Source organism: Ctenocephalides felis, unplaced genomic scaffold (assembly GCF_003426905.1).
Source record: "Ctenocephalides felis isolate EL2017-DRISC unplaced genomic scaffold, ASM342690v1 CF-g0.4_SCAFFOLD_00845, whole genome shotgun sequence".
NCBI lineage: Eukaryota > Metazoa > Arthropoda > Insecta > Siphonaptera > Pulicidae > Ctenocephalides > Ctenocephalides felis.
Genome location: NW_020536999.1, coordinates 14826204 through 14853517, shown reverse-complemented (window position 1 = coordinate 14853517; position 27314 = coordinate 14826204). Strand labels below are relative to the sequence as shown.

Genomic DNA, 27314 nt, shown 5'->3' with positions numbered 1-27314 from the left:
GATACGTTTGATTTTAAATCTGATAACGAAAAGGATATTTTGAAAAAATAAAATATGAGGTACATTTCTAGACATCAGAGCATAAATGCTATAGTATTTTTATGAATGAATTTATATTAATTGCTGCATTTTTTTTACAAATAAATCATATCCTCAAAAGATTGCATTATACATTAAATATTATGCGATGCATGTAGCAATACTTAAAAAATAATTTGATCATGAGCACTTATCTGACGATTGAAACATATATGTGAAATTATTCGTTGTTCTGTTTTGAGCATTTTTATCGTTGCATTATCCATGTTGTTCTCGTTATGTGAATCCAAAATTTTACATTCCGTTGCATTTTTATTCAAACATAATGGTTATAATACGATTCGATTTCAATATTGGTATATACAAATAATAATTATATAAGATATAGTAATATTTATACAACAGATTTGAAATACAGAAACCAAATCCCCCATTCATATCATTTTGTGAGTGCATACAATTATAGCTAAAAGCAAATAGCCTGAAATTACTAAATATACAAATAATAATAATCATGCCATATAGATCAATAATTATATATAGGCCATGCTTAGTAATACATTGCATTTATAATGCTTTGTACATACCTACACCTTTGTACAAATTTTATTTAAATATTAGTTAAATAAATTTTAGTAAAGAGATGCCTCACCAGCAAATCTGCTACTTGACTTTGATGGTCATTCGTTCCATTCGAGCATTGTTTTGAGCTCACCAACCTGGGTAAAAATATAATAGTCATAAAATATATCAATTATAAGATATAATCATATCATCATGATTAAATCAAATTAAGGAAAATGACACTATTTCTGATGTACTCTGTGAGCATAATTATGGCCTACTTTTTAATAGTTTTCATCGCCATTCAAAAATGAATGTCTGATCTGTATATTTGTAAAAATAGATAGTAATTGGTTTCAAGGAATCGTGAACTAAAATCTCTAACTATGTTAATTATTTGAGTTATCTGTCTATCTCGAATACCAGATTATTTGGACTACGAGTACACAGTTGCTCGATAATCATAAAAATAATTTTCAAATATATTATGTTTGTACCTCCTGCAATAATTTAAGTATCCTGCCTTCTTCTCCATCATGTTTATAATCTTGTATGAGCAAAGCACTTTGTCTTGCTAAAACATCTCTTTCCCTGATTGCTTTTTTGGCTTCGTCTATCATAGTTTCAGCTTGCTCACGTTCTCTGATATAAAATTAGAAAATAAATAATTTTATGTAAATAACCAGTTCAGGAATTTCAAGGAAATATTTGAAACTTATTCTTTTATGTCTCCTTTTTTTGGAATTTTCTTCATGTCGACAATAGGGTAGAGCGGGGCTAGTTGAGCATAGGGGCAAGTTGAGCAATCGAAATATCTCGAAACTATTCACCGTCACCGTCCGTTTAGGCATCATATGGCGGAAATATAGAGATTTGGGAGAAATAAATATCCCGCGATCGCTAGTGGCCGCTGGACAAATGAGTGAGGCTCACGGGCGTTTTGTTTATTTTAGACCAAAAGTAAAAACGTAATTCATCACGAGTTTTCGTCTGGTTTAGTCAAATGTTATTTATTTTTAATCAGGTAAATGTTATTCTTCAATATAATTATAGTACTTTTAATATGCACAGAGATTCTGGCTATAATTCTCACGGTTTTTTATAAACTCACTTTTATTTCGAAATTCCGAGTTGGGGTTAGTTGAGCATAGTTGCTAAACTTGTTCTGTCACTAAGACAACTATTATTACTTCCAGAAATTGATTATTATTTTTAAGATTTAAGCTAAGTCTATGAGTAATAATATAAAGAAATAATGATTTTAAACAAAAATAATGAATATAATGGTAAAATAATTCCTAAGATACGATATGGTTCAGTTGATTCTACTTTTCGTTAATTATTCAAAGCAAATTACTATAAGTATTGTTTTTTATGTCAATAAAGACTATAAATATTGAACTGGTTATTAAAAACTTATTTTATTTCATCACTAAACGACATTGAACCTATGATTTTATTATACTTTCTTAGTGCTTTTTGCATTCAAAAAGCTGTAGCTTTTAAATTTTATTTATTACCAAAAATAGTATTAACACTTTTGTTAAGCGATAAACAACAAATCCATTAAGCCGTATAACAATTTTTTTGAGACTTTTCATTGAGATGCTACATCCGTTTAAGTGAAATTTGCTCAACTAGCCCCGCCCTACTCTACTGACTTGGAGTGTTAGTATGCATAACTTTAGTGAAATGTTGAAATAAATATTGTGATTTTTAGTATGTTGAAAATGATTCATAAACTTACTTTTCGGCATTTTTACGCAAAACGCTTACTTCATCTGCGACTAATTTTGAAACTTTTGCAAATGATCTCTGGATTGCCTTAAACTTTCCAATTCGATGTTACATTGAGCTCTTAATTTCTTTTCTTGTTCTAATTCCTGAAAAGATAATGTATTTAGATAAACAATTAATATAATATATATAGGATGTCCCAGAATTCAACGTCAAGCCGAAACGGGGTGATATTAATTGTAATTAGAGAAACAATTATCTAACATGGTTTGAAAATTATAGGCTTTTAGGTGCAAATAAGAGCAATAGTGAAAATGTGACCACTTTTCGGTTATTATGGTTAATTCTAATTAATTTTGTTCATTTTTAAGCTTTGGATCCGTAATTGTAAATATTTCTAGAAACACAGCCCAAAATATTAACCCATGTTTTCAAGAATTAAGACTTTTGTTAACTGTGAATTCAAAATTTTCGAAATTGGTCGACTTTGTAAAGACCTTTTAAAGAGTGTTGGTCAAAATTCAATTAAGACAACCATGATGATTTGTGCACATATAAATAATTTCAATTGTCTTTTATTACCTGTGTTAAATTAACACACTGTTCAGTTGCTTCAAACTCCTGAAGTTTTGCATTATTTAGTTCAGTTTGTAAAGTTGCTATTTCTAAACTCATATCAGTCACTGTTTTCCTCAAAGCTTCCAAATCGTCATGACCATCTAAAGGAAATTGTGGAGTTAAATAAAATGTTATTGATAATATTAAGTTCCGTATTTTACCTGTTGTATCTGTAGAACCATCTATGTCTATATCTAGGGATCCATTTGGTTTGATTTGGAGATATTTCTGGACTAGGACTGCACTTTGTCTTTTCAACTGACGATTCTGTTTATACCATTCTCCTGCATGTTGCATAGCTCTGAAAAGTTTAAATTTACATTAGACAGCTCAGAAAAATATAATCTTGTAGAACTTTATCTATCTTTGAAAATGAACATTACTACTGCTTGATATTAGGTTGTACATAGCGCGGAAATTCAACTAAAAAGCAAAGCTGAAGCTCTCGTAACTTCCGCCACGTACAAATAAATTAAATTTATAATTTTTATTTCATATTTCTGCGGTATTCTTCCTTATCTAATTCTAAGATAAACACTAAAAAAAATCTGGTTACCATTTTCACACTTAAACATAATTACTAGAAATGTAAACAAACAATAATTACATGAAATGTAAACAAATGAGCTTCTGAAAAAAATGTAGATATACATTTATTAAACATGAAATGTTTGGTCGACAGATAACTTTTGACCTCAAGTTCTCTGCACTTTAAAGGATGGTTCATGATTTAGAAATTTATTTTAAAATTGTAAAAAAGGTTAAAAAATAATTTTATTGACTATACGTTTCGATACTTGATGTGTGTCATCATTCAGCCACGTGATGAATGGATCTTTTTACCCCTGCTCTCTTTTTTAATTTAAGGCTTCAATTTTATTAGGTACATGTTGTTTTGCTTATTAAAGTTCAAAAAAATTTAAACAATTGCTGCTAATGTTTTAAGTTTTTGTTTTTGTCCTGGTTTGATTGGCTGAATGATGACACACATCAAGTGACGAAACGTTCAATCAGTAAAATATGTTTTTATTTTAATTTTTTTTATTAGACAAATAGGCCAAATTCAAATCAAGTCCTTTAATTATTAATTAAAGTCAATTAGTCCTTTGATTATTATTTCTATTATTTTATTTATTATTATTTTGAGATATATCGCAATGGTATTCATCCAAATAAATTTAGATTTTCTATTTTAAGATGGCCATTTGAATCACTTGTTGGTTTCTTGAGAATTATGGTGACTCAGTTTAATTTTGCAATTACCCACACTCAATATTGTATGTGGGTAATATGTGCGCAAATTAGATTCATAAATATGAGACATTCAATTTGGGAGGATGTGGAAAAAACTAGTGGTGTATGAAAGAAATTCCTGGAATTTTTCAAGATGGAATTGTTAGATGAATATTATGGCAACTCAACAAAATTTTTGAATAGGTAAATTTTTCGTGGGCAATTTACGTATCCAAAAACTTAGTTCTTAAAAAAATATCTCAAAGAAGATATTGCCATAATATTCATCTAGCAATTCCACCTTGGTAATTTCCAGAAATTTGCTTTATACACCACTATTTTATTCCACATCCTCCTAAATTAAATGTCTCATATTTATAAATCTAATTTGTCATATGAAAATATGGAAACATTGAAACATTTTTGGGTAAATTTTGATAGATATAGAAAAAAATTGAGAATGATAACTACTTTTGAGATATAAAATAGATGTTTATTTGGAGTACAAAATTTCAAAAAAAATTTTTTTTACTCAAATATGAGTAATTTTAACCACTGTTACGTTTTATATTTATTTTCCACAGATAGTAAATTTATCTGGGATGGAAACCATAGACAAAAGTCTAACTTAAGACCGAATTTACCCAAAATTCCTCCATTTCCTCGAAGAATATCACTTCTGGGATATAAACTACGCCTATTTTGTTATTATGAATTATAATTTCCAATAATTTCATCTTCTTATCTCAAAGACAGTATTATAAATTATTGCTCTCGACCAGAAATCATAACAGTCTACAAAATGAATTCAGTGTGTATATTAGTTTGCTCTGCTCTTTTGGTTGGAACAACTTTTGCAGAGGGTATGTAATAATAATAAATGATATGTTTTTAATGGGAATATTTAATGTACTACTATAATGCTTCGCAATAAGTCGGCAATCAATTAAATTTAACCGTGGTTAATGAATAAAAATCATTTCAGTAAAGTTCAATAAAGATTTACCGTCAAACTCAAGAACAATTTAACAAATCTTAATATTCTACAGTATTTTTATATTTATAACAAAATCTATTTTCGAGAAATATACATTCAGGAGCATAGCATTAAACATATTTATAATATTTGAGAACAATAATGCAATTAAAGTCATACTTCAAATTCGACATGATCGGTTTGTCATTGTAATTAGCATTTACGACTTGAACCTTCAATAGAGAAATAAAGTAATTTCTGATTAATAAATTCTATAATATTCGTTCACACAGTGAATTATGTTAAACAACGCCTAAACAAATATTGTTTTCACAATTTCACTCATCATGTAATAATTGTGTTTGAAGAACTTTATGTAATTAAAATTAACATACATTCATTGACTGCTTGTATTTTTTTATTTTTTTGCTGGCGATATAATCTCATTCTTTGAACAGCTGCAATATCTGTCTTGTCTAAAAAATATTTTCCATTTTAATAACTTCAAAGATTTATAGAAACTACGAATAATATAGAAATTATTTCAATAAACTTACGTTTAGTACACGGCACAAATGTTTCATATGTTTTATTATTTTCATTATAACTATTTACGAGGAACAGGGTAAAATGTTTTTCTGATTCAGGCATTTTTCATTAAATCAAGATTCATAGTACGATGTAACTTTAAATGTTTATTTATCTATGCCAATTTATTTGTTGATATCGGAACGCATACAACGTTGATGCCGGCACGCATACAACGACAGATCTCTATTCACATATACGACGAATAATCACAATCGAACCGTATAGAAATTCACCGAGAGCATTATTTTCGTTGCATGCTCACAGATTTACACCCTAGTTGCGCTTAAAAAAATTTTACTTAAAAAAAACATTATGATAAAATAGTTATTTAACGTTGTGCGTTTTGCAGGTTATGTTTTATGTGTAAAACATCTGATCGAACAGCAAATACATAGATTTTTGATGGTGTGTTACTACCAATTCATACGAAAATAGACCCGCAACATAGCATTACCATAACATTTATATTTTATCCGAAAATTAGCCCCTGAATTCGATAAATAAACTTTTTTTTCTTTGCTATTTTTCGGATGACGCAAATGCCCTTGGATAATTTTCTTTATTAATTTTATTATTTTTGACCATTTGATAGATAACTCTAAGGCTCTTGGATAACTGTCTTTATTAATTTTATCATATTTGCTGAAAAACAACAAAGTTCTTGGATAACTTTCTTTAATCATTATTTACTTTGGTATTTTTAATATTAGTACAAAATCTGTCCTTGGAGTGTTAATAACGCTGTTTAGGAAAATTCGCACAATTTTTCACAACTGCTGTTTCTGATCTGTTTCTTTATGTTCTATATTAAATTAGCAAGCAAAAATTTTCGCAAACCCAAATTTTGATTTTCAACTTCGTTTTTCCACTGCCTTCCGACCTTTATCTTATTTCAAATTGTTTCTTCTCTTTCAGAAAAATGTAGCATAGTTTTCCCACAAAAAGGAGCCGCTTTCCGACCTTTACTTTACAATGCCGACGAAACGGAATTACTTTTGGAAAATCACGAAGGTGCTTACAAAGTTCCTTCAGGAAATAGCGTGATTTTCACATGCAAACAACATGAAATCACAGACGAAACCATTCACAGTGTGATTGCCCATTGTAGAAATGGTCAGCTGGTGGATGAAAATGGACAAAGTGTAGAGGTAATAGATAATTGATTTTTTTAAAAAAATTTGAAAGTATTAATTTTAATGATTCTGTTCAGCCTTCGGAAATATCTTGCCAACTTCGTGTTTTGGAACTAAAGCCTGTTTTGTCCACGAAATGTAGCGGCAGTTTGGCTAAATATCAATTTCACAAACCAGGCTCTCAAGATTTGTCCACAGTGGCGGAAACTTGTTATGATATAGATCGCAATATACCTGTTTATTCTCATTATAAAGTGGCTTTACCACCACAATTCCTCGAAAATGAGGATTTGGATCCTGCGCCATATATGTCAGCAGTCGATATTTTATCAGTATATCGATCAGACGAGATCAATAAAGTAGTCACTAAACTTTTAGGAGAAGGTCATGTAAGACGTGAAAATGTTTTGTATACTGTATCCCTTATCCCCAAGGAGCATTTGCACGCACAATTCAAGGATGTCAGTAGACGAGCACATAATCTTATAACCCTTTGGGACAATGTTCTATATGGTAACTTCGAAAACTTGGTACAGGATATTAGGAAATTGAGAAAACATCAACGAACTTTGGAAGTATACTCTGGAGTTTCCCAAACACCTGCACAACTAACAAACAGTAAAGGAAAACTAACAGATTTATATCTAAAAACAAGAAGAACTCAGAGATCCTTCCCAATTCCTGAATATTACTGGGCAGTTGTCTACGAAAGGGAATCCCAAAAAGCTGTTGCCTTTATCATCAGAAACGATTTAGAAGGTTCCACAACCAATATGTGTAGAAATGTTTGCGAAGATCTAGCTTGGGCTGAGAATCTAAAACTTAATGATAACTACAAAAATGCAGAAATTGGACAAACCACTTGTTGCAATATTAAGGAGTTCCTAAATGTCGTGAAAAATGTTCCAGCACTTCGTGATATTGCTACAACCGTTGGTGATGATGGAATTTTGAAAGAATAATTGAAATTTATTAATGAATTCTATATATAAAAAGGCATGACCAATTGGAGATGGTTAACACTGTGGTTAAAATTAAGGTAATGGAACGAGATGAGGAATAACTTTAATAATTTAAATGTATTTGTAAGTTTTCAAATAAAGTATGTTTATTTGAATATTTTTTATTTTATTTCATAAGATATTTCTATATATTTTGATCTTTGCCAAATATGAATTATTTATTAACTACCCGTAGAGTAAATTATAGTAATTGCAAAAAATCCGAAATGAAAATTTTCGTATATCTTTACGTATCAAAGGTTTCTGAAAATTTTCGCAAATCTTAGAGAAAAATGATGTATATATGTATGTATGTGCGGATACAATTTTTTGTCGACGATTTCGAGAGCACGGATCATTGGATTTGAATTATTCAAAAAACATTCGACTTTTATTGATGGGGATACGTGCTGATTAGTAGTTGTAAATTAGTAACTTAGTTTTTGGTCAAGACAGGTCCAGACGTTTCGAAAAAACGGAGCAAATAGTGCAAAAAATGGTATTTTACTTTTTGAGAAAGAGGAGCGTCCGATTTGAATAATTCAAAAAACATTTTACTTGAATTGATGGAATAAAAAATTGATGAAATTTTTGAAAAACAGGTCCACGGTTTCTGAGATTTAAAAAAAAGATTAGAAAAAAATACCATTTGGCGGTCAAAAATGATCAACATTCAGACAAAATTTGAATCAAAAATATGCCAAGCATGAATTTTTTAGTATGAATGCTAATGCCACAGAATTATTCCAAAAATGTCTTCCGATTTGTCTTAAAAATATTTTTGCTAGCATTTTGTCAAAATTTGAAAAAAATTCAGGAAGATTTGCCTTTAAGTTTCATTAATTTTCCCTAAGGTTAGAAAAAAATGCCATTTGGCGGTTAAAAATAATCAACATTCAGACAAAAATCTGGATAAAAAAATATACAAAGCATGAATTTTTTAGTATAAGAATGCTAATGGCATAAAATTATTTTAAAAAAGTCGTCTCATTTGTCTTAAAATGATTTTGCTAGCATTTTGTCAAAATTTGAAAAAAATTTAGGAACATTTGTTGGTCAATCTCTAGTACTCGAGTTGACATTAGGATTTATTTATTTGTCCAAAATATTTGTGAATGTATAGAATAGATTTTTATTAGGCCGAATACTTAGGAAGCGTCATTAATCACGTGATCGATTTTTTAGAGATTTTTGGACCAGTGATATTCAAAATTACCCCCCTCACCCACCAATCATTACGTGTATTCTTAGTTGCGTAAAATTTTTCGAACAAATTTTTCGAATTTACAAAAAAAATCGTAAAATTTTGGATTTTTTTTTTAATTCAGATAGAAAATAAATACACGTGATATACTAGACCCCTTCCTCTCGCACGTGATTTTTTGTCTAATTCCCCCTACCCCTAAAAACCTCACATGATTAATAGACGCCCCCTTATGACTTATATATAATACTACCAATAATATTTTCCTATTTTCAAAGTTTGAGAAATTGTGTGGAATCGTTGATTATTCGTACTCAGAAATTTTTAGATATATTATAGACAAATAGAGATAGATATAAATATAGATATTCTACATTATCCTTACTTATGCATTGCTCCGGTCTCAACATCATATTGATTCTTGAGTGTTTCGTATTCCTTGTAAACTTTTTCAGAAACAGTCCTTAAAGAGTTCAATTGGGCATCCTTATCCCTCAGCTCGTGTTTAGTTAATGTGAATTCGTCTGATAATTGCTGATGTTTCCTCTCCAGGTCTGCTAAGGATCTGGCAACTGGAATAAAAAAATATAATCATTATACTTATTTTAACCATATTTAAAATGGTATATCTAAATGGTATGTAAATAGATAAAAATCCACAAGAAAATTTATAAAAGTTTACGAGTGATGCCTAGTCCTAGTGTGACAATAGAGGACTCTCTCTCACGTCCATGAAAAAGGACCTTTTTAGCTAAGAGGAAAGGTGTGTAACCTTTAGTGAACGAGTTTAATTATTTATTACGAGACAATTCAAAAGCTATTTTTCTACATCTGAGAAAAAGGCAGATGCTTTTTATTTCGTCAGGAAGTTCAGTTACGCTCGTTGAACTATTGCTTACGTGCTGGAACAACAAAAGGCATTTTTCTTATTAAGACACGGTCGTCTCTTCAAAAAAAAAAATTGCTTCTAGTTTATAAACAAAGACATATAAATCAAAATGTTTATGAATCATTAAATATCAACATTTTTGCGTTTAATGTAGCAGGATATATAAGACAGATAATAAGTCATGTGATGGCCTTCGAAATACAAGTCAATTTTGTTATTAACATGGAGAAGGGACTTGGTGATTTTAATCCAATGTCAAACGAACAAAGTAGTTTATTTGTTTATTTTTGGTATAAATGTTAAGTCTTAAAAATGTGCGTTTTATTTACATATATGGAAAAAGATGCAATTTGCAACGAGATAAAGATGTGACTCATATGTTTACTGGATTGTCTCTTGAGATTTTTTTTATTTGACGTTGATACATTTTTCAAATGCTGCTAATAGGTTCAAATGAAATGACAATAAATAATAAAACATATTTAGTTTGTACGTTTCGGCTCAAAGTACGTGTCATCATCTAGCCGTTCTAAAGTAATTGCTAAAAAATTACAAAAAAAAATTGAAAAAAATATATATCAGATTATAAATAATAAAGTTGTATATTATTTTCATGATCAATGCTAAAACTGGCTAAAACATCATTTTACATTTTAATTTGTCCAATCTTTTCGAATTTGTTCTATTAAAAATAGAAATTTGACATTGACTGACTGAATTGACTGAATGTTGATTGTTGGCTTTAGACATTTTGCATAATAAATTTATCATTAGTAAATATAAATTTATCACAAGAACATAATGTTTGTTTTTTATGTCGCTTATTTGTATTATTTCTCAATATACCTTTTTATTTAAAAAAAATATATGGAAAAAGTCTGTAAATCTTCATTAACCCTCCGTCGGGCGCAGTCCCGTTACGCACACGTTCGGGCGCAGTGTATCCGACAGCAACGGTTTTTAAGTATATCTTCAGGAGGCTCCTTATTTTATAAACATGTTTATTCTTTGTTTAATTATATTTCAGAATGTATACTTTTTGAATAAATAAAGAAAAAAAGAATTCAATAATATTTTATTATAAAATGTAGAAAAATATAAACCTGTGTATATATGCACAAATTATTTACATTCACTTTTCTTTATTGAAATACACAGTCTCTAACTTTTTTTTCATTTGTCACTTTATTAAAAATAAGTAATATAATAATGATAGTTTAATGTGTATAGTTAAATATCATGATTTACACAAGCATTTGAACAAGCACTGCATAGAAAACTGCATGTTGTAAACACAGTGCTTTTCGACAATTAGCACAACAAAATCTTGAAAACCGTCTAATATTAGCTTCTAATGTACACGGTTCACATCGCCGTTTTTTTGTGGCTCTTCTTGTTATTGTGAACCATTTTCCTGTGAATTTGGTCTGAATCTTTTGAGTCCTGCCTGCAAAGTGAACGGAATCCCACTCGTGATTTCACTTCTAGAAGTTCATGCGATAATTGTCTCAAAAAATATCTTCTTCGGAGATCTTTCTTACCATGACTCCAACATTCTATAGGCGTTGCAGCATTTTTTGCGTTTCCTATAACACCTGGTAAATGTCTTAATTAGTTCTGGGATTTTGTTCGAATCCTATTAGAGGGAGGTTTGCTACACCACTTTGTAGATTTATCTCTACTCATAAAATATTTAGCATTATTGTTCAAATTTATTTGTTCCTCACTTTCATCCTGTTCGTCCTCTTGTTCTGTCTCAGAATCGACTTTGCGACTCTCTAGATGGTCTTCGTCACTTCCACTTTCATCGCCTAAACCGTCAAGAAGATTATTTTCATTAGCATCATCATTCAGCATTCTTAGAATCTCTTCTGCATGAGCTGGTTTTTCTAAATTATATATTTTTTTACCACTCACCATATTTACTAGCCTATAAAATGTATGGACTCAAGTTAGTAACACATTCGGGCGCAGTGAATCTCGTAGATACTTTCAAAAAATTTCAATTAAATGAAAAGTATTAAGATATATATTCAAAAATACGTAAAAAATACAGAAAAAGAATACTTACATGCACAAAAAATTGCAATATTCGTACGTATCAAAACGTTGCACGTTCGGGCGCAGTGTATCTCTAGGATCAAAATACCGATTGCCACTATATGTGAAGGTCAAACACAAAATGATAAAGACGCATGACTAAAACATATAAAATTAGGAGGCTATTGAAGAGTGGAGGTTTCTATAACATTCAACCAAGGCGCAGCATGAAAAATTATTGGCTCTGTATCTGTCAGATCGGCTGCGCCCGACGAAGGGTTAATTAAAAAGCTGGAATTTGTAAACTTAAAGGATATATTTCCTTACATAATTAGGCGAAGTAGATTCTAAACTTGTTTGTTTCAACAAATCGTAATTATATATACTATTCTTAAAATGTGTCAATTACCAATTCTAAATCACAAATAATACTTTACAGCCTCATTTTGCCTTTGAATATTATAAATTCAATTTTTGTACTATTTGCTTCTGTGATATATATGACGCATCAAAATCTCGTCTGCAAATACGCCTACAAAAAACACCATAAGCTTTTTTGTGTGTTAATTTTTTTTATCTAATGTAGTCAACCTTTTCCTGTACAAAAAATTATATTTACAAACTATAAACAAATATTTAATGATATTTAAATAATGAATCATAATCAAAAATCCGAAACGTAACTAAACTGGAAAAAAGTGATTGACTCAGCACAAATATTGAATTTTCCATTATTGGTAATAATATTTTTTTAATATTTTTACTTTAATTTTTGGTCATAGTTAATTCTTTCTAATATTGAATAATAAGTAATATCAGTATAACGTAGATTTAACTTTCGGTTTTCTAACAACAAAATTAATCAATTTTAATTAGAAATTGGTTATCAATGGTGTCGATAAGTTAACATTAATTTCGGTAAAATACATTGAGAATTGTTTATATTAAATTCGAAAATATTTTTCAAATTTAATTTGATATCCAAATATTTCAATTCTTATAAACTTTGAATAAAAAAATATTTTTATATACATACATTAGTAGAATAGAGTGTTCGCCTTCAAAAAATGAACAAGATATACTTTTGACAAAATTAGTTCACTAAGTATTTTTATAAAAAAAACTGTCAATTATATCTGTCCAATTAATCACGTAAAATTTTGACAACTGCGTTTTGTTACAAAATAAAATTTAATTTAGACAAATTCTACAGATTTTATAATTTCATTAAACTCTCTTATAAATTGTTAATTTATTCGTATGCAATTATTGAAAATCTGAAAATCATTACAAAGCAAAATTGTTTTCACAAAAACAACATTTTTGCGTCACTTCAGTTTTTATTTTATGAATAATTAAAGAATGTTGTCTGCCTCTGATGAAGACTTATAAGGAAATTATTGGTTGCAACTTGTTTTTATTTTTTGCTTCGTCGAGACGATCAATGTCAAAATCATGAAAATATATTTCTTATATTTATACAAAATCACTTTGGAATCTTTATAACGAAAGGATGAAACTTAGTTTTTTTTTGTTATTTCGGAAATTTTATATTTTATAGCCGCCTACGAGTATTACCTGACTTCTATCCATTCTTTAAAAATAATAATATTGTTTTTGAAAAAAATTGTTGGCTTTAAGGAATTTGAAGAATTTAATACCACCTGTAACTAAAAAGTTGTAGTAAAGATCTATTTTTTTTTAAAAAAAAAAACATAAATTAGAGTACATAAATTAATCAGGTGTATATATTTTTTGACTAAATCCATGTCCTGTATTCATTTTTTTATAAATTAAAGTTCAAATTTTCAATCGTGCATTTATTTTAATACTCATTATCATCACAAATTTTGTTAAAATAATATAACATTATAAATTCTGTTCAAATAATGAAATGTATACATCTATGTCTTTTATTTCTGGTCCAAAACTCAAATAATACAATGTGCAATAAAATGAGTAAAAATGTACAGATGACCATAAGAATTAAAATGCATCCTTGGCAAGTGCATTTATGCACTTGGATTTGAATTTATTGCATGAAAACATTCAGCACAAGGCTATGGTGATAATTTGCAACTGAACATTGAGGATGCAAAAATTATAAAATAGTAGAGTTTTATGGTATATAGCCAGAATATGTATAAAATACTAAATATCATTGAAAAAAATCCAAGTTTCATAAAATCGTTTTTCATTATCAAAAGACTTAAGTATACTGATGTTTTCCTACTATACAAATCTCTTTCAATAAGCCAATCATAAAATGTTTAAATACAGAAAATTTGAGAATTAGTAGTGAGGTCGAAAATCATTCAATAATAAAAAAATAAAGTATTACATTTTTTCTATTGATTTCTATTCCCATTAAAAAAAGCAAAAAAAATTCTAAAGAAAAAAAAAACAATTTAATTTATTGCAATGTACAAAGTTTCAGTGATAATTTTTAACTGAATTTTGAGGATGTTCGCAGAAATTATAAAATACTAGAGCTTTTATGGTATTTTGCCAGGATATGCTCTTATCATGTATAACACACTTGACTTCATTGGAAAAAATCCAAATTTCACTTGGAAAAAATCCAATTTTTTATAATGTCAGAGTTCGAAATCTACAAATTCCACAAAGCCATTTGATGTATCTCATTGAGGACTATCGTTTGTCACTTTTGTGAGACGATCTGCCGAGGCTTTTATTGTAATTTGAAAAAAGTGTTAAACCTTTCGTCTACATTTAAGCTCATACTACCGAATCGATTTTAAAAAATCATAAGCTGTTTGAAAGATATTAGTTGGGAATGGTACTGATTAGTTTTAGATGAAAATTGTAATTAACTGTTGAAAAAAAAAAATTTAAGACGATTTTTATGGATCTTTTTCTGGCGATATACATCATGGTCTTATAGAACTTACTGAAATTACGGCCTTACGACAAGTAGTTTAATTTTAAAAATTCATCAAAGTTTGAGAAAATGTGTAGTTTTTTTTGACGTTTGTTAAAATTAAAATTAGACGATTCACTTGGTATAACGAAATAGTGTTCGTTCGTTTTCAATTAGGTGCAATAAATCCACTAGAAATACTTTTAATTAATCATAAATTAATTTATTTTTTATTGAATAAGTCGATTATTTACAGATATCGGAAAGTTCATGTAACTTGTTTTAAGGCAAAATGCCAATATCAACTAGTTCTGTTTTTTATGTATATTTAAATATGCATATTTGTCTATAGCGTGTGAATGGATTTTTTATGAATGTCAATTTAGAAAGTTGTGTATCATAAGTTTATTGCCCTAAAGTTGTTAATGAAGTAAAGGTCCCGATATTGTCTCCAATATTTATTGATTAATAAACAAAATGTAATACATTGTCGACATGAAACGGAAAATTATAAAACCATGAGAGGAAAATAATAGAATAATCGTCCTGTGAGTTATATGTGTCTGACGCTAAAAAGTCCTACATGAGCCATGTCTGACATGCAATTTGGTAAAAGGTCACAAAGAAGTTTCAATATAGAGTTAATTTAATTTAACATGTCAGTCAGATATATATGAATTTGCTCAATTTTTTATCATGTTTTTAACTTTCCTTAGGGAAAGCAAAGTAGTAATTGCAAAAAAATCGTAAATGAAAATATTTATATATCTTTACGTTGCAGGGGTTTCTGAACATTTGCAAAAAATGGATTTATGCGTGTGTGTGTGTGCGAATACAAATTCTGACTCCAAATCAGCTACGCAGCGCGAATGCTTAAAAAAATGTCTAAAATTTTCAAAATAAATCAAAATATAAAAAAATCAAATTTTTCAACATAGTCAAATTTAAGTCACGATGCAATGCACTACTAGTCTCGATATATTTTTAACTAAATTATCTAGAAATGTTACCATAGCTCATTTAAAAATTTTGCTCGACATCATCGTGGCGATTAACGTGTTAAACAAAAAGACCAAATATGCTTTAATATATTAAAATTATATTAAGGCAAATCTAGACTTTGGATAAATATTTATTCAATTTGTGAATTATTCTAATAAAATCAAGCAAAACTGAAAAAAAAACAATTTAAATAACAGGCATAGTTGTATTGAAGACCTCTTCTATGAATTTATTTTGTCTACTACAGAGAGATGATGAAACAAAAAATAAAATTGAAAAAAATATATATTTTATAAAAAAATTATTTTCATAACAAATCTATCAACTTTGATATTTACAATCACAATTTTGTGCGAACTGGTCGTTCAACTTTCTTCGGGAACAATTAAACTAAAAATAAACTGATTTGCATATCGGCTCGTAAATTGCGTTAGTTTTTCGCATAAAATATATAGACATTCCTTACTACAAGTGATTGTGTTTGAAACTTTTACTTTTCTTTTTAATATCACTTTTACTTTCGCACAGGAAAATCATTAAGGTAATACAAAATAATTTCTTTAAGAAATTTTATAAAAATAATATACATATTTCACTTACATCTTTCTGCTTTTGTGATCAACAGCTTCCTAGCCTTTTCTGCTTCTTCATATTTATATTTCCACCTGGAAGCCTCTGTATTATTGTTGTCACCATTCATGTATTCATGTTGGCTTCCGTTGAGATTAGAGGTAAGGCTTCTATTTAGGGAATATTTCGGCAAAGGTATGTGGGATGGGGTCAGAGGCCCAGGGCTCTGGATAGAGCGCTGCATTTTGGAGGAATTTTAGGGCCAATGTTGGAAAAATGTTCGAATCTGGAAATAAATGACATATATTAGTATTTTAATGATTTTATTTTTTTAGTAATTAATAACAAATGTTCTATTTAGATACATATAATTTTAGAAATGTAAAAATCGTAATTGATCAAAATTAAAGGGCCAACATGGACGATCCAAGCAGATAGTTGTAGGAGATATCTTATATTATATAAGATGTTCACAAAATCTTGTTGATTCCAAATATTTTTTTTTCAAAAATTTTTTTTAAATAGGATAGAGTTGCTTAAGTCGTACCACCTAAAGAAATATTGCGGTAGTCTTTAATGCAATATCTATTAGGTATTAAGCTTTTTTGTTATATAATAATATTAATTAGTTGTGAACCCTATGGCTTAACATGACCTCAAGTTTTTTTTTTAAATAGACCCCAACATGACCCCAAGTTTGGTTTTGGTTTTCATACGATACAATAAATATTTATTGCCCAAAAAAGCAAGTTCCAGCAATTTGCCTTAAGGCACGATGCCATACACTACTAGTTGTTTAATAGACCCTAACATGTCCTCAAGTTTTTTTTAATTTATTTTTTAAAGGATGGGCACATAAACTACTTTATTAATTTTTATTGCAGTATATGCATATTTTTTTTAATTTGAGGTGTGAATTCTGTGATGTAGCCAAAAATTCTTTGAAATTTTGGTTTTGGTTTACTATCGTATGGTACAGTAAATATCTATTGAACAAAAAAATGTTAATTTTGATAATTACCAATTATCATTTGTTCTCAAATTATTTTTATTACTGTTTTACTCATACTATTTTTCTAAAAAGCCATAAATTGAATATTTGCTAACAAAAATTAATTAACAAATTATTATCAGTGACCTCAATTTATGATTTTTTTATATGGAAAATGCAAAGGATAATAAAAATCAGATGTAATTCATATTCGATTACATTTTTGTCGCTGACCTAAATGAAATTTTGAAAATTGCTATTATCAATTGTTCTCAATTTATTTTTATTGCTGTTCTAGTCATGTAATTTTTACAATTCCATAATTTAAATATTTGCCAACAACAGACAATAAATGCGAAAAAACATAGTAAAATTTATTGTCAGTGACCTCAATAAAAAACGAACTCTTTGTTGATGACAAATAGTAATGAATAATAATAAACGGATGTAATTTACATCCGAGTTTTATTTTTCGGGTTTGCGAAATTTTAATTTTAATTTATCTAATACACAATGTTTTCCAACCATTTTCACATTAACTTTCTAAAAATGTTGTGCCCATACATTAGTTTTAAACTTTACAAATTGGTTTGCTGACTCGAGAAAAGTAAATTTCTTATTTTTTCAAAAATTGGTATTTGTTTATCACCTATAATTAATTAAATAACTCAAAGCAAAAAGACTATTTCAGCTATATAGATTCCATTTATAAATTATTTTCTTTAGGGCTGGGAGACAGATCTAATAAGAATCTAATAGGAAGTTCTCGCATTTAGCCTTAAGGCTTTCATATTCATTATAATAAATTTGATAGCCTGAGGAAATGGCTAAATAATAATAATTACAAATATATTTTATAATGATTATGATGACATATAATTATATATCGGCTCGCATGAAATATTAATACATATGTAATAGAATTTTCAGGCATATAGATACAAATTGATTTAATGCCTTTGGAGCCCAACGCTTGAAAATACAGATCTTATATGAAGTTTTTGCATCGTGGCTTAGGCCCTCTTATTTATTATTATTAATGTATATTATATTAACTATTAATAACACAAAATTATAGGCAAAATCTATAAAATATATGTACATACGAGGTCTGTTCAAAAAGTACCCGGAATTACTAATAATTAAATTTCGCGGGTCTGGAGTGTCTGATTGTCAAATTTTTTTTTTATTGTGTTGGTATACATGCCCCTAAAGTATGATGAAATTTTCAGCTATACTCACTGTTTACTTTGTCTGTGGTAGTCGCTAAGGTTCGACGTGTTTTTCTGAGCTCGGCGATTTTTACAATGGAAGAATTGAAAAGTCAAAGAATTTGTATTAAATTTTGCGTAAAAAATGAAATAAAGTGTTGCAAAGTGCAAAAATTCACCAGATATGGCTCCGTGTGACTTTTTCCTATTCCCAAAGTTGAAGAGACCCATGAAAGGACGGCGGTTTTCCTCGATTGAAGAAAATCGCTGAGAGTGCTCAAGGACATATCAAAAAGTGAATATCAAGGGTGCTTCGAAAATTGGAAAAAACGCTGGCATAAGTGTATTATATCTGGGGGGGACTACTTTGAAGGGGACCACATTAATGTAGACGAATAAATAAATATTTTTTTGAAAAAACGAAAATTCCGGGTACTTTTTGAACAGACCTCGTATATGTAAGAGATTTATGTAGAAAATTTGGGAAAAAAGATAATAGACTTCCATACAATTCGACAAAAAATTGCTTTGCATTCGTCGATCAGAATGAAAGTTGTGTAATATTAATTACATTTTTATTCTTAATTACATTTTTATTATTAATTACATTTATATATTAATTAATTATTCTTTATGAATTAATTTGCTATTAAAGTATTTCGTTGATTTAAGATATTCTTTATGCATTTGTGTTTTTTTTTAAACTTGACGAAGAAGAGTAAAATTGAGACGTATGGAAATTGTAGGAACATAATTTAGTTTTCTCTCTATTATTTGGATGAATGCCTATTCAAAGGTCATTTTCATATATATATATATATATATATATATATATATATATATGTATGTATATGTATATGTATATATATATATATATATATATATATAAAATTTATCGTTTATCTACCTTTCATCAAACGATTTTAAGTACCGTACGAAATAAATTAAAATTTTCAGCTCGATACTGCTATCAATACGTTTAATAACCTATAATTAGCCATAACCGTCTTTACATACATTACAGTTATCAATTTCAGGTATTTATATCTGTTACATCGTATATTGTTACCTTTTTATTATCATTGCATTTTTAAATGCGGGATATAAAATCATATCGAGATTATAGGAATAAAAAAGTACTAATCATAGTATATACTGAGATTACCGAAAGAGAAGAACTTGACTTCTTGTTGACTTTTTCTCAAAGACTGCTACACTAATTACAAAAATTCCATCACCATTATTTATTATTCTTATTACTTCCCGTAGGGTAGTTATTGTAATCGTCAAAAAATCGAAATTGAAAATTTTTGCATTTCTTCAAGTTTTGAAGTTTTTTGAACATTTTGGCATACCTTAAAAAAATGGATGAGTGTGTGTGTATGTACATATATATGGATACAATTTTTGGTACACGTTTTCGGGCGCACAGATCAACCGATTTGAATTTATTATTAAATAAATTAATACGTAGCTATTGATTGTCCACGTTGCAATGTTATTCACATTAATGCGACGTGTAAATAGATAAGTTGACAATATAAATATATAAACACGTTTTTTTACCTCAGTATTAATCACATATCCATATGAATCATCGTTTACCGATTATTCATCATAAATTTACATATGTTAGTACACCTTTTGTAATAAGTTGTTCAAACAAAACACCAATATTACGTTCAAAGAAATATGAGTGACACGTTATTATTGTCTTTAGATATAAATAGAACGTAAAAATTTATTATGAGAAATAACTACATATATTGATTTAAATTTTTAATTAAATTTTGTTTATATTGATAACTTAATCTTTTCTAATTATTGATTAGAAAGGTACTTGTATTACGTCCATCGGTGTTATGAGAAATTAATTATTTGTTTGGCATATTTTGATTTGTAGATTGATAAAACGTGCAATACCAAAATTACTAGGAATAAAAAATATAGAGGGGCTAGGAGCTTTTTTGAACAATTTTTTAAGAGATGCATCTTGAGATTCACTGTTTTAACTATTCCTTTACCAAATCAAGTAGAAATTATTCCATAACCATAATTCAGAATTAATCATTTTCTAGAAAAAGTGTTGTGTTGCAACTTACCCCGTGTTTGGGACTAATTGTAAAATCTACCAAGACAAGTTGTAACAACAATACCTTAGTAAATTATTCTTCACTCATTTTTGAGAAAATTTACCTGTTTCTAAATAATTTTTTTCATAAATCAATGTAAACTAAAATTAATACAAATAAAATACCTAACCCAAGGTGTGATTTTTTTACATTAATCAGAACAATATTTAAACAATTTAGCAATCACTAAAATTGTTACACAGTGTCAAATATTTTTATGAATTTGTAACAAAATAAACTATTTAAAACTTAAAATTAACTAACCGAAATTTTATATCAGTTTTATATTGCCTGACAAAAATGACGCATCTGCACACTTCTGTTTACTGCGTCGGTTGCAATGACAATATTATTGACAATATTATAAACTTGATGGGTTTCATATACCTTTACACTTTTTCCTTCGAAGCCCAAAATCCTTTAAATATCTTTTGCATCTTCCCTGATCAGTTTTTCATTTATTATTTAGGAAATAGAAATAATTTATATTATCCAATAAAATTCATGAAAATTCCCATTGCCATGACAAACGATTATTTTATTACTTCTATTACAAATATATGTCACAGCAACTGTAACCACCCACATTCAATTCACTAGAATTAACTTTTTTAACATAATGTGGCCTTGTACAAGCCGAAGAATTCCATCGTGTGTGTGTGGTATTAATTTGTATTAATTATTACAAATTCAGCATTCGAAGTTTATTTTCACTATTTATATAAAAACCTGTCGCGATTCATAAAATATTTTGCAATATAGTATTTGCATAAATAAATTTTTGAATTATATTCATAGTATGTATAAGATTCCCAATACTAATGATCATATAAATCCAAAATTTTGCTTGATATTATTTTTTACAAATTGTTTACAATCAGTAAAAAAATCACAAAGTTTTCTAAATATGTTATTTATTTGCAACGTTTCGGAAATAATTATGTTTTATCATCAGTCTTTCTGTAAAGAACAAGATTATTCTTATTGTTCACTACTGCGCACGCATATGGTGCGTTCGCATTTTTTGCTCTTTAGAATAGTGTTTTTACTACTCGATCTTGTGTAAAGTTTAGCTGATATCTTTAGAATTAACATAATTACTATCTACATTAGAGTAAGTATTTATTAATTTTATCTCGAATGATGAAAGAAGATAATAAATATCTAATGCTATAATATTTATATAGCTGATTTTAATTATAAGCATATGAAATTATATTCTTAAAGCGTTGAAGTTCTCCATAAACTTAGGATATTAATACTCATTTTATTACTACATCAAATTTATGCATCATGTCTAAGGTTTTTACAATACTGTTATGTATGTTAATATTTTTTTTGCTTCCTACAAAAAATATTTTCAATATATAATATAATACGGAATTTTTATAATTAAAATTAAATGAATGAATTAATTAATTAACTTCCCGGAGAAGAAGTTTATGTTTTCAATTATGATTGCTTGCGTTTAATATTATTAAGAAAGAAGATTTAACTTGGCTTAAAAATTCAAGGATGATGAATGATTATGATGAATGACTAGCTAACTCGATAATTGAAGCATGATCTATATAAGATCGATGAGAAATTAAACTCATCAACTTTATTAACCATGTTTTAAATTTAACTTGGTTAATAGCGAATTTATCCCAGCTAAATAAAAACCTAATATTTGGTAAAAGTTTTGGTAATTGATCACGTTTTGCAGGAGACCGATTTATGAAAAAGTGTCTGAAAAACTGTTTTCTAAAGTTATTGAAATATTTCATATTGCAAGACATGTTGCAAAACCTCGTTTTGTCTCTTATACTAATGCATAAATACTGAATTTACTGTTGACTGTACAAAGTAACAATTTATTTATATATAAAATTAATTTGTAAAGATATATTTTTGGCCTAAAAATATTAAGTTTTAATTAAAATGATTTGACTTTAATGAATTCACTATAAGTTCACTCAAAAACCAGCAAAATTTGGGAAAACCTCATCTAAACCACGTGTCAACTTTTTTGTTAAGGAGTTTTTTATATCAAGATTTTCACTTATGATTGACATTCTCAAAATTGCATGCACCAATTATTATTTTTATCCTTCGGGCAGTGGCATGGAGGATCCTACTTGGTTGCAATAAAATAGCTTTGCGGTCAACTAGATATCAAAAGTTCAAATTAACTTTCCTAAGGTAAAGCGGTTTCTGAATCGATATGCAGATTCTTATTATTATTATACTTTTGCATCAGTCAATACTTCTATTACCGCGACAGCTGTTCTTAGCATGAATTGGTACTTTTATATCTCAAGTGTGGGTATGATGTATGTCATATAATTTGCAATATTATTGCAATAATACACCTTTGCAAAATCATTATTCTATGTGGGTTCATATGAATTGCGCAATTTAAATGCACCGGCCTATTTATCTCTGTAAACGATTCTGCGGCGCTAAATGAAAAACGAAACAATAAGAACAATTGCGAAATGGATAAATTTTCATTCGATTATTGTTATTGAAGGTAAGCTCAATTAAAAGCAACAATAGAATTGTTAATCTTTCAGATAAGAGTTATTGCCCTTAGCAAATGTCTTACGTGGGCACAATAATGGAAATTGTGAATGCATGGAGACTTGAATGGAAATGAGTCGAATTCGTTGAACTTATGGTAATAAACTTATAATATTTAGCACTATCCTCATGGTTTACAAATTTGTGCCACAAATTCCTTATGGTAGTGTTACGAAATTTTATTTCATTTGATGAAATGATGTTACTTTATTCCATATTTGATGGAATGAAGCTATACCACATCATATAATACTATCCTTAATGGGTCCAACCAGAAAGAAGATCAGTAATTATTGAACCGACAAGTGAGATTTTTTTTTTTTTAATTTATTTATGTTACATATCATAAGAGATTCATTAATAAATATCTCTTCAGTGTCATACCTTCTAAATGAGTCTGGAGTACTACTGATGTCAGCCAAGTTGGCCTTTCATATAAATTATAAATTACGTCGGCAGTACTTCAAAGTACATTATTCCAATTTCTAATTATAGAACCCGGAATATTTGTGCAAAGAGATGCAAATAAGCAACAAGAAATTAGTTTCAGGAAGCGTTTGCGAATATTTGCGTCGGTATGAAATTTAGCTTTAGTTTTTGCTTTTGTTCGGCACGCCACACGATAAGAAAAGTGTTTACCCGTTTAGTGATAAATGTGGACGCAGATTTATAAAACAAATGTCGAGAATGTACATTTTAATGTAAATATACACATTTAAATGTATAAGGAATTTCCAAATGCGTGCACAATTTATATGCGTGTGTAAACAAAATGCAAGGCAACATCAAACATGTTCGTGAAGAGAATCAAACTCTTCCGTGTTTTCTATAAGTGATTTAAAATTATTATGGATATTGCAAATATACGTGTTAATAGTAAAGGAAATAATAATTTTTAGCCCACTTAGTAGCATCCCCCACACATACGTCAGGGGTACTCGGTTCGAGTTCTGGCACTGACATAGTCTATAGAATTGTTAATATGGGATAGAATAAAATTAGAAGTTAGAAGAAGAAGCAAGGTTAGAAAAATAAAATATTGAAGAAGTCAATACAAAGGACATTGGATAGTATAGTATATATAAAAAGATAGTATATGATATATTGAATAGATAGCACATGTCCTAATGAAAATAGTATAAATATTTACAAAGAAATGTACGTTTGGCTAACGCACTAACAATAAGTAAAAATTATTTTTTTTTAAAACACTTAATTTGCGAAGGAAATTAATTTTACCTTATGTAACCACTAATGATGTACGCTTTATAAAATTACTGTTATTTAAGCTATGTGAAACACAATTATTTTGACACGGTATTTTTCATTGTTTTGTTTATTAAATACTTAGAATACATGTAATGTTTGTGATTGTGTGTAATAATATCAAATTCTATTGTTATGTTTTAAAAATGCCGTAATGGTATTAAATAAGAGAAAAAAACAAGTTCATCATAATAATTTCAGTAGTCTGTGATTAAGACGAGAAATAAGGCGTTAATAATCAAAATAAATTTTCTAATTGAATTTGAGGGGAAGTTATAGTGATCGCAGAAAAATTGCAAATATTTTTTTTTTGCATATCTCTATCTGAAAATTTTGGCACACCTTAGAAAAAATGGATTTATGCGTGTGTCCGGATATAATTTTTTGATAGATTCAATATTTTCTTCTAAGATATCCTTGTTAGAATTCTATGAGAATCTTTGTCTCTAGTTGAACTACATAACTCATCCAAATATATCGCCCCACCCTATGCTCATGCACGTGATTCTTTCCTCTTTTAAATTCTTTTACAGCTTAATGTTCAACAAAAAAAATATAATCCAGAAATAGATTTCGGAAAAGTAATGGCAATATGTTACACATGCTAACACATCATTTTAAGGAGAAATTTATATGATAAATACGTGATAATTCTCCAACACCTTCAGATGGAAAAGATTTTTTCTATGTAAACTGATACATCGTAATAAATTAAATTAAATTATAATATCGTTATTGTATAGATTTAATTGTATTTTAGAATATGGTATTTATTTTTTGAACAGAAAATCCACGATGCTATACACCACTAGTTTTATTTAATAAAATATTAGATAAAACCATTTCTGTACATGAACTAATGTTGGGTGGAAATTTTAAAATATTGTACAAAAGAAGATCAATAGAACTCTGCTTCCAGTGATTTTTGCAAAAATTACAAATCTAAAGAATAAATGTGCAAAAATCAAGCATATAAAAAGGCAATGTACCAAACTAAAAAATAATAAACTTCGAGAAAATAGTTACCAAACACATAGTTTATAACGTATAGTTAGTAGTTGTATGTGCAAAATTTTTCAGTTCAGATTTTTGAAAATACCACTACCATTGGTATTTCAAACATATGTCTATTATTAGTTGATATTAAATATTAAAATATCACAAAAATCAATTGTAATGATCTCTACATATTTACTAAATCAAGACAATTTCATTATTTAGCTTATTGTAAATCTCAAAAATCAATTATATTTCTATTTTTATTCTATATATTTAGTAAATCAAGCCAATTTCTATTATTTTTGTTTATTTTTCGCGTAATAAATAAATCAATTTGATTTTACAAATTTAGACTATTCTTACCAGTTCTAATTTCATAAATTTGCTAATTTTGTACGTAAATCATAACATTGTAAATATTGACAAAAATGAATATTTTTGAAATGAAAAATCTTTCTTAGGAATGTTCAAATATTTTTCTTATTTAGTTTTTACATTTAAAATTAGCATTACTCAATATGCAAATCGAATGAATTGAAAGTTGTTAAGTTTAAATTTATAGAAAAAGTGTCATTTGAATGTCGTAAGAAGTTGTAATTGAAAACTAGTTATCATGTGTGGTAACTCTAGCTTTTCCATTACACTTGGATGCTGTATTAACAAATAAAATAATATTATTGCTATATTAAAGTGCAGTTGAAACCATGAAAACATGAAAATATTTTCCTGATATATAATAAATTAAACTAACTAAGAGTTTGGTACAATAGTACATATCTGGAAGTGCAATGGATATGGGTCTACCTTCCAAAATTATTTTTCAGAAGTTTTTTTTTATTATTATTTAAACAGCAATCAGATATATCCTTATCATTATTTTACCAAGACTCAAATATAGTTTATTTTGAAATTTTGAATGTATATATGTGTAATGTGTATAGAATGTACAAATATAATTTAACATAATGTATTATTATCAATTTTTGATAGTTGTACGTAATTTATAAGTATAATGCCTAAATAATCTATACAAATTTGAACTGAAATAAATAATCTTATAATACAATAATAATATCTATCCTTATTATTAGTGTTGCATGAGCTGTTGTGATGCAATTTCTTAACCAGGAGTTATCAGAAGGCAACCCATGATTGTCCTTTCTTTTTGTGATGAGATTATATTAGATTCCAATAACAATGCCAAGAAAAGCTATTTCTCATTGAAATTTATATATGATTATTATTATATGTTAAAGGTAACATGATTACTACTTGATATCAAGCCGTTTCGAAAAGACTATAAAACCTGGAATCTTGTAGTTACAAAACCAAAACACTTGCTATGAACTATGTACAAGCTCACCATGCAGAAGTGGCATTCATTTCGATTTAAAAATATAAACTATAGTAGTAGCCCGACATACGAGTTGAATTATTTCCGTAACCACGCTCGTATCTCGAAGCATTTCCCATAAAATGCCAATAATTAAGCAGCTTGTTCGGTACTGCGATGTGAAATGGCAATGAATTCTTGCAACACCAAACTTGGTGTTTATTTCAACTAACAAACCATGTTTCCGGGCATAGGTCCATTACCATTATATCCGCTTACGAGCAGCGGATTGTGATGATGGTACGGAACCCTCGAAAAACAGGTCTTCGTGCTTCGTTA

At 28.3% G+C, this 27314-nt stretch overlaps 2 protein-coding genes across 2 annotated transcripts in view; one reads left to right on the top strand and one right to left on the bottom strand.

Annotated features, from left to right (window-relative positions):
- The window catches only part of LOC113378705 (shootin-1-like), a 28330-nt gene extending 11569 nt beyond the window's left edge, over positions 1-16761 (bottom strand). Inside the window, exons 1-6 of the mRNA XM_026619270.1 lie at positions 16509-16761; positions 9482-9668; positions 3120-3259; positions 2923-3059; positions 2404-2486; positions 1101-1245 (exon numbers count right to left, since the gene is read on the bottom strand). Of these exons, the coding sequence (XP_026475055.1) occupies positions 1101-1245; positions 2404-2486; positions 2923-3059; positions 3120-3259; positions 9482-9668; positions 16509-16722 (906 nt within the window). The 5' untranslated portion in view covers positions 16723-16761. The remainder of the gene's footprint in view (positions 1-1100; positions 1246-2403; positions 2487-2922; positions 3060-3119; positions 3260-9481; positions 9669-16508) is intronic.
- Positions 4971-7944, top strand: LOC113362950. The gene is made up of 3 exons (XM_026605444.1): positions 4971-5054; positions 6674-6906; positions 6969-7944. Exons 1-3 carry the CDS (start codon positions 4994-4996, stop codon positions 7851-7853), a joined length of 1179 nt encoding a protein of 392 aa, XP_026461229.1. The 5' UTR covers positions 4971-4993; the 3' UTR covers positions 7854-7944.
- Positions 16762-27314: the final 10553 nt, after the last annotated feature.

Coding starts and splice junctions, on each gene's coding strand:
- LOC113362950 (XM_026605444.1), top strand. CDS start 4,994: ATGAATTCAGTGTGTATATTAGTTTGCTCTGCTCTTTTGGTTGGAACA. Junction 5,055..6,673: donor TGGAACAACTTTTGCAGAGG/GTATGTAATAAT, acceptor CTTCTCTTTCAG/AAAAATGTAGCATAGTTTTC. Junction 6,907..6,968: donor AAAATGGACAAAGTGTAGAG/GTAATAGATAAT, acceptor GATTCTGTTCAG/CCTTCGGAAATATCTTGCCA.